At 42.7% G+C, this 9,275-nt stretch overlaps 1 protein-coding gene across 5 annotated transcripts in view; it reads left to right on the forward strand.

The window, feature by feature from the left end:
* LOC111662503 (RNA binding protein fox-1 homolog 2-like) overlaps positions 1-9,275 on the forward strand; it is a 45,910-nt gene that overhangs the window by 30,103 nt on the left and 6,532 nt on the right. For all 5 annotated transcript variants that reach the window (XR_015437870.1, XR_015437871.1, XM_023416385.2 and 2 more), the window contains 3 exons: positions 6,654-6,741; positions 7,791-7,847; positions 8,105-8,252. Coding sequence is in view for 3 of the 5 variants with exons in the window: in XM_023416385.2 (XP_023272153.1) it covers positions 6,654-6,741; positions 7,791-7,847; positions 8,105-8,252 (293 nt within the window). In the remaining 2 variants the exon portion in view is untranslated. The remainder of the gene's footprint in view (positions 1-6,653; positions 6,742-7,790; positions 7,848-8,104; positions 8,253-9,275) is intronic.

Raw genomic sequence — 9,275 nt, forward strand, 5'->3', positions numbered from 1 at the left:
CCCCTACGAGCCTCCCCACTGCTATGGATTTGATCGGTCCTGTTTTGTTTTGCTCTCAGATCTTTCTGTTACTGCATGATTTGCCCCAGGACAAATTAACGAATGAACTGTGCGAGTTTCCATGTGTGTTTGCTTTTGTACATGAGTGAAAATGTAGAAAAAAAAGGTTGAAAGAAAAGGGGAAAGAGAGTTTGTACTTTGCCCTTTCCAACCCTCAGTCTATGTTTGTGTGTTGACTCAATTCTTTCTCTTCCTTATCCCTTCATTCTCTTGTCGCCAGTCAAGTTTGTCTTTCTGTCCTTTTGTTTTGAATTTGAAAATTAGCTGTTTTTTCTAACTTTAATATCTACTTTGCCATCATCTTTGTCTGCCTTATTTTGTTTTTCCACTTCTGTCCATCTATTTAGTTTCTTCAATTTCCTGCCTTATTTGTATTGTTTGACTGTCCTTCAGGATGTTCTTTTGTGGTGACTGGTTAAAAAAACTGGAAATTATAGCCACTATACCCACAATCAGTTTCTAAACACACACACACACACACACACACACACACACTTCTCTTGTGGCATAACTTTACCACACAAGAATGAGTCATTTCTTGCAACATCTAACCAAAATACCTCCGCTTGTCCTTTTGACTGGAATAGACCCAGACAGCATTAAAGCAACCTTTTGCTATTCTGCTCTTATGATGGAGGGTGGTGTGCATTTGTATCTGCTCTTCTGACTTTTCCTCGGAGGTGTTTAAACTCACTGCATCATCTCAGTCCCTCACTGTACTGCACCATTCAGTTGCCTAGTTTCTGGGGTTAGGACAAGGTCGCCCCGTATCTTCATTCTCCTGTACCATGTCTTTTGTTCTCTAGAGCACCAAATACCTTCCTGTCACTGGTCTGATTGTTGTAATGATGCTCAGAGCTCTGTTTAGCACTGAGAGCTAGCATCCTCTCCCTTTTCTTCCTCTTTCTTCTTTCTCTTATATTCTGTTCTGAGCTGTAACACTGCTGCTATCAGGTTTTAATTTCACATGGGGGCAATAAAAGGGGGGGGCATTTAGGTTTCTTTTGTTACTAGGATTATTTGTTCCTTTATTTATTATATTTTTTCTGTTTCCCTGACGACTTCTGTGTGTTGTTGTCAGTCTCCACGGTAACCACTCGCTGTTTCTACGGCAACGGTAAGTTGTGTACAAACATCTATCACTGAACTGATCCCCTTCCCACCCCACCCCTGAAATGGGCCTTTGACACAGCATTATGTACAGTATACTGTGAAGTGACAATATTAGTCTTTGCATTTCTATTCACCAGATGTAATGATCGTAGACCCACGCAGTGTAATGCCCTAGAAAGCAATTGGTATTATGTAACTTTACAGTGCACAGCACAGTACCACAGGCACACAGACAGACGGACACAGCATCCTGCAACACATTGGATCTTTTAGCGGTAATATTCTCTCCACACGTCCGTCCCCCACCATGTCATTAACACCTCACTGGGAATGACCGAATGTAATCACCCTCTTCTGTGCAATCACACGGCTATCTACAATCCATCTGATTAATTCTCCGTCAGACTCAATGTATATAGTTTTCTTCTTCCTGATTAATTAAAAATCAGCAGAAATGATATGAAGCTTTGCTCCCTGTTGCTGCCTACGATTGCTTTGAGTGAATGCAGACCCCGAGCTGCAGGGCATATAACGCTGCTCTGGTTTTGAATTCCTTTATTTCACTGACCTGCCTGCTTTTTAGCACAGCGTACTTTGTCAAATGTTATCCAAGTGGACACAATGTGCAGTTGAAAAATGCCGTAACACCCCTGCCTGTTTTTACTGCCGAGACAAAGACCTTCCAAATGTACATATTAGACCAGCACACTGTGTCCTGCCATTAAAAACGAATCTGTTCGTTGGGGATCTTTTGTTAATTCATTTAAGAAATAAAATGTGTTGAGAAAACATGCTGTCTGGATTGGGTTGCACCAGTTATTCATAAATCTATTACTAGGTTAGAACGTAATGTTCTTTAGTAAGAATCAGCTACTTTCAAACTAGTCACTTACTAAATTGGGTTGAAACTTAAGAACTGTTTCGGCTTGTAAAGACTTTATGTAGTAAATTGGTTGCTGTTCAATCAGCTGTGTAAACAGGAAGTCACTGTAGCACCATGAGCCACCTTATCCTCCAAAAGTGACAAAAGTTTTTGAATTACAAAAAACTATATCTTTTGTAAAGATGTTACTTTGTTTTTATTCATTCCTATGTACATGGAGAAATATTGTGTTTCAGTGCGTGTAAATATTTAGCAGCCACTAATGTCTGGGTAAGAAATAGTTTGGTTTAATTTAGTAATTAGTAGACACTTAGGTTTTAAATTAGGCTAAATTTGAACTTACGAACAGCTGGTGCAACTGGCTGGTCACTTACCAAATCAGCCAGGCTGTGTCCCAGTTCACTCCCCATTTATTATATAGTGAGCAACATTTACCCTCCGCCATTTTATTCGAGTGTCCGAATTCTGAGTGTGTAAACGTGTGTCCACTACAGCAACAAAAAGTGTGTGAACCCTTTGGAGTGACCTGGTTTTCAGCATTATGTGGTTGTAAAATCTGATCTGATCTTCATCTAAGGCTCAAGTACAGACAAACACAATGTGCCTCAGCTAATATCACACAAACAGTTATTATCTTTTCTGTCTTTATTGAAGGAGTTAAACATTCACAGTGCTGGTGGGGGAAAAAAGTAAGTGAACCCTTTGGTTTAATAACTGCTCGAACCTCAATAACCTCAAACAAGCTCGTCCAGTAGCTGCTGATCAGAGCTGCTTCGGCTGTCTGGGGTGAGCGGCTCTGTGAGTTAATTGCGCAGCATCTCTACTGGGTGTTACCGCTCCACCAGGAGGATTTGCTTTGTTTGAAGTCGTTTTACTTGTGATGTTTAGGGTTATTATCCTGCTGCATCGCCCGGCTTCTCCTGAGCTTCAGCAGGTGGTGCAGTCACCCTGACTTCGTCCTGGAAGAGACCTTTGTATTCATTTTCCCCTTCGATGATGTGGGAGCTGTCCGGGCCCAGAGGCAGCAAATCTCAGCCCCAGATCACGACGCTCCCTCCGCCCTGCTTCACCTTTTGGGCTGATGTTTTCATGTTGCTATGCACTTCCCTTTTACGCCATACATAGAGCTGCATGTTCTTCCCAAACAATTCAACCTTAGTTATATCATTCCACAAAACACTGTTGTGCCTTCGGAGTCGTCTCAGCCGGACGCCCACTTCTGGGGAGAGCAGCCACAGAACTTAATCGTTCCATTTATAGACCGTTTGTTCTGACTGTGCACCGACGAATAACTAAACTCTGTGAGATGACTCCGGTAACCCCTCCAGCTTTATGCAAATCGACAATTCTTCATCGTAACTCTTGTGAGATCTGTTTTTCTTGTGGACAGCAAAACTCAAAATGTTTGAGTGCTCTCAACCTTGTTTCATTCACTGGACTCCAGGTTTGATTCCAGGTAGCGCTTGTTCATGTTTTTAGCCGAGCGGTTCACATACTTTTCTGAGCCTGAGCTGTGAATATTTTAATTATGTTTTCAATAGAGATGAGAACAACACAATGATTAGTGTGTTATTAGTTAAAATAAATTGTGTTTGTTCATAATTGTAACTTGGATGAAGCTCTGACAGAGTTTGAAGACAAATTTATACATAAAAGAAAATAATTGCAAAGGGTTCACTTACTTTTTTTTGCCTCAAAAATTCATGTTTTAGAAATGTAAAATTCATGATGTCGCACTACTGTCTGCTAACAATCCCACAATGCAGTGCGCTGCATTTTATACATGACAGTGATGACGCAAAACATGATCATGATTTAAAATCTCGATTTACTGCTCACTGCGGAGAAAACGGTGCAGCGTCTGTTACATGGGGGAGGAGTGAATGAGGGAGCGACTTGGGACTCAGCCCCAGCGTTGTTGTCACCATATGCATCTCTAAACCGATATGGGGTTTACCTCGCTGTGTTTTTTGGGTCTCTATTATGCTGCCATTTTGTTTTTCTCTTTTTGGTTTGGTTTTTTCTTGTAGTGGACTGTCTGTGTATTAGTAGTCGTAGTAGTAGTCGTAGTCGTAGTGTACTGGTCCTAGTTTGTGACACACGGTTCTAATGCCTGGCATAGTGTCTCATGTTTCTTTTATTTCTCTCCTTTTTTGGGAATGAGGATTGCTCTCTCTCTCTCTCTCTCTTTCTCTCTCACACACTCTCCCTCTCTCTCTCCCTCTCTCTTTCTCTCTCTCTCTCTCTCTCTCTGTTCCCTCCATCCTTTGGTGCTCTGTTTCTCAACCCACCACATATAATGAGATTTTCAGGAGAATGGTCACCAAATCTAATTGCTTTATTTGAATGATGCACCTTGGTATATATGTTGTGTTTTTAAACAGTAATTGTTATTAGTTTTTTTGTGTTGCTCATGTAAACTTTCTCCCTTTTTTTCTCTTTCTCTTCACTCCATCTTTACGTTCTCCTGTTTTTTTGTACATGGACTGGCTCTGTCTCTTTACTTCTCACCTGCATCCCTTCCTCTTAACTTACCTGTCCCATCTTTGTCTCGTATGTGTTCGATGTGGGAGTGCTGCGATTGTTTTTGATTGGTCTCTATGCTGCATCCAACGCTTGCTGATTGGCTGAATTTTTTACTTTTTTTGGTTTGTTACTCACTCTTGGTCATGTGATGCGCCCATATTTGGCTGCGTGTAATTTCTGTGTTATATGATTATTAATTTTGTCAAACAAATGTTTTTGCACCCCCTCTTTCTCTCCCTCTCCCTTGTATTTATTTTAAATATTTCTTTTTAGGTATGTAAACCCCACAAGTTTGGTTTCATATGGAAATGTGACTTCATTTTGTCCAGGTTTATTGTTCAGGCTGGACTGGGAGGGCAAAAGTGGGATGAGAAAGGCTGAATGTTTTATTAATCATTAACACTTTGAGATTTGCCTTCCATATTGGTCTCTGTTGATTTGCATGTATTCCTGTCAACCGTTTACCCAATTTCATTAATTGCACATTACGCAAACACAGGTACACAAACTGCACAAACACAGCTGATTGCCCACCATTGATATAGTCTAACTCTTTGCTATTAGGAAGTGTCACTCATCTACATAAAACTTCTCACAAGTCGGGAAAGTTTGTCACTATGATACAAAAAAAAAAAAATGCTAACATTGATTTTATTCATTGATTCGGTTTCATAACATCTCCGCTCAGACACCCGCGAACAGTTGTGTCAGATAGCTAGCCAGGCTAGGCTAATTGAATTGTTTGCCACTGACCTTGTCATTTGCTATGAGGGAAAAATGAGGTAAACCTCATTTCCATATGAATGTAGCTCAGCAGATAAAGAACATGACTCACTGAGAGAAGCAATGTGAGTTGCAGCCTCGGCCTTAATGGTCTTCTAAATGGGAGTGCTGCGGGGATGCACACACAAGCGCTCTCATTCCTCAGTCTTTCTCTCCTTCTTTGTCACACACACACTCACATGCACGCACACACACTCTCCCCTCATCCAGCCAAAAGGTCATTAATCTTTAGCTTGTCACACAGTCAGATGTGGACCTTCAACAGCACACTCAGGCAGTGTGGGTTATTACAGAGAGCTACAATCTCCTTCTTTTAAAGCCCATCAAAGGAAGATGAGGATAGATCAAGGGAGCAGAGTGTGAGCCTTTGAAGCTCAGAGAGGAGATTAGCAGCCATCTTGGATTGAAAGGCCTAAGCATTAGTGTGAACTGTCAGCCATCGTGCACGGTACATGCACATCCACAATACTTTCACCTGTGCATGCCAATAGAAATGTGTAGTCACAGCAGCGACATTTCCAATGTCGCCCATGGCAGCCCTCATATCCCTACACAGTGAATCACCAATTCTCTACTGGGCAACTCACTTTTAATTGCATGATGACTAAAAATCCCCTTAACAGCCGCCCACCCACTTCTACACGCAAACATGGACAATCACACCAACACACGCAAACACACACACACACACACACCATTGTCAGGGGTAAAATTCTTCCGCACTGATCACCAGGGTTGAGTATAACACCAGTGACCTTTACATTTCAGACAGTCATCTTGGTTATGACTCTTCTGCAGACTTAGTTTCATCGTGCAGTATTTTAAAGACAGCGCCAGCGGAAAGTGCAGAAAATAACATGTTGTCACATCCATGTTGTTTGGTGGGCCAGCAGCTAACTTTAAGCCAGTGTGCAACTTAACAATAAAAAAACAAAAGTTATGTTACTGACTAATTACACGGCAAAATGATTGGAGGAAATGTAAACCAGACATTGATACAAGTAAATGTGCCGTAACTTCAGATGACACCAGCGAATCGTTAATGAACCAGTAAGAATAAAAGAACTGGGAAAATATAATTAAACATAAATATGTGCAAAACATAGAGGAAAGTATAATAGCAGCACATAGCAGCAGGCATGTTGAATGTAGTTCTACTGTAAGAAATAAACATGTATCAGCCTTGGCCTTGCGAGCTAGTAATCTTTGTTTGAGTCTGTGTTGCTTTAGTTTCCTCTGTTGAGTTGTTGTTGTCTGTGTCTTTGACCGTTTGCTCCTCCGTCCTCAGGTGAATAACGCCACGGCCAGGGTGATGACTAACAAGAAAATGGTCAGCCCTTACCCTAACGGAGAGGCGCTCAGCACGCTGCCTTATGGTAACGACCACACGGACACGCACTAACAATGAACCGCGGCCCGCCTAATAATCAGAACAGCATAGGTCCACAGGGGGGGAGGCAGACGTAGGCATGGGTAAATTACACAACATAGCCACAGTGTTCGCTCCCTGCAGGCTCTGCTGCAGACCGCGTTCTGCAAGACCATCAGCAAACCAAATTCATGCAGGCTATTTTAGTTTTAGTATTTTTGTCACCACCTACCAGCTGTGATGTGAGTTGACTTTAAAACATAGCTCACAGATCGACTCGCGCAGGAATTAAAAAAGAAGCAGGAACGTGTTCTCACAGTAATCATCGTCTATTAAATGATCGTGTAACAAAGTGATATTAATTTAATAAAAGGGAAAATAGATGTGAATAAGAGGCAGAGTGGCTTTAAGAATCAGCTGAAAAAAAAAAATTGTTAGTTCAGTGTGGAACAAAAAAAAACAACCTCCCACAGCTGCTGCTGCTGCAGCTGTAGTGTGTGGGGAAATATTTTCAGATATATTTTTAGTAAAGAGTTTGTGTCGTATCCTGTAGCCAGCAATTAGACCAGACCATTTGTTGACCTACTGTATCTGTCCAGGTCATCTAGCGTCCCTGCTTATGGCCATGCTCATTTATCAGTCTAACCCCACCCCCCACCCCACCCACCACCACCACCACCGAGTGCAGCCAGACCTGATTCCAGTGTCTGTGTTGCTTCCAGGCTGATTCACCTTGTGGTGCTGGTGCAGCGGGTGATGATGACGAACATGGAAAGAGCTCAGCAGCGTTTCCTGTTTGTTTCATGTTCTCTTCCATTACTTCCTCCAGTCTGGGTTTGAGTTTCACAGGGAATCTTCAACAGTTACAATCAGTTACAATCAGTTTTTAACAAACACTCCTCAGCGGAGTGTGAAAATCTCATCAGGTATTGATTAATAAAACTGGTCTTTAAGTAGCTGGCGAACCATGAATGGAAGAAGGTGAATAACTGAATGACGTGTAAACTGCCCCTTACTCATCCTTTGCCCCGTCCCCTCTCTCTATATGACTGCCAGCGGGGTGGAAATTGAGTCCCATGGTGGGGGCTGTGTACGGACCAGAGCTCTATGCAGGTGAGGCCGGTCTCCATCTCCTTCACACACACTAAAATCTGTCTCTGCAGCCTATTTAAGATTTTAGACACATTCCAGTCTTTGATTTATATGAATGCGCTGCTAGTGTGGAATCGAGGCTGTAGTTGGATTATTCTCTGGGTCTTCCCCCTGTTTTTCTCTTCACATTGTCCTCTACCTTCTTTTCTAAATCCTTTGCCCTCCCTCCACCTTCCTTTCCTATTCTCCACCTCCTCCTCCTCCTCCTCCTCTTCCAGTCCCAGGGTTTCCTTACCCTTCAGCAGCAGCAGCAGCCACGACAGCAGCAGCAGCGTTTCGCGGTGCCCACCTCAGGGGCCGGGGCCGGCCCGTCTACAGCGCCGTGCGGGCTGCTGTGCCTCAGCCTGCCATCCCTGCCTACCCCGGGTAAGAGTTATATAACAGCTGTTGACCTCACGTACATCATAGGTGTCACAGATCTGTATGTTTTTTATAAAAAATAGTTGAAATAAAACGGTTAAAGCCGGTAGTTTTGTTTAGTGCCTGGTAAATCTAGTGAGGATCACCTCATTAAAGCCATTTTTCAGAATCTATTTGACCAGGTCTCTGTTTAACACAGCTGTGCTCATACACTTCTCATGCTCAAACATCATTTACACTTCACTCTCTCCAGCAGTCCAACTGGCACACATTGTCAGTCAGTTCACAAGCTATTCAGCAGAGTATGACACGCTGATGGGATTGCACCATCGAAGGTTCATTTGAATAAACTCCCAGATACCGCCATCAGCGGATTTGCATAAACACACACAAACCACATTCAGTCATTATGCAGAGGCAGTCACCCTGCTCACAGATTTGCTCCAAATTATTCACATTTACTGTGATGTGTTTTTATGTACTGTGCATGTCGTTGCTGTGCTGTGATGATTGGCTAATGGGGTTATGACTGCTACGATATTTAGATCAAAGCAGGATTGATTGGTTAATGGCCTTGTGGTTGCTTAACTGATGATGAACATTCAAATCGAGCTAAACGAGGTGAAATTGGGGGGGCTGCAGGAAATACCCTCTCCATATCTTGCTCCACTGATAACGCCACCTCTCAGACAGACATTATGTCCTCATTAAACGATCCTTCGCCGCCTTAATTTTCTCCTAGCTGAGGAACAATAGCAGTTTATGGTGGTGTTTTCAGTACAATGAACCATCTATTGGCCTCAAGAGTCTGGTGTTGTACGTGTTTGGTCGCAGTTGTGGAGCTGAAATGGAAATTGTATTTCCTCTGCATGCTGCATGGGTGTGAAATAACTACTTTTCTCTCTCTCTCTCTGTCTCTGCCTCTCTCTCTCATCCTGTTCCCTCTTTTGTTTTGCTGTCTTGTGACCTTCATCCACTCTGGTTTTTTGGGACTGTGCACCACCCCATTTGCACCCTTCCATCCCCCTT

Source organism: Seriola lalandi, unplaced genomic scaffold (assembly GCF_002814215.2).
Source record: "Seriola lalandi dorsalis isolate HSWRI2012SDOR001 ecotype SW California unplaced genomic scaffold, Sedor1 jcf7180002054563, whole genome shotgun sequence".
Lineage (NCBI taxonomy): Eukaryota > Metazoa > Chordata > Actinopteri > Carangiformes > Carangidae > Seriola > Seriola lalandi.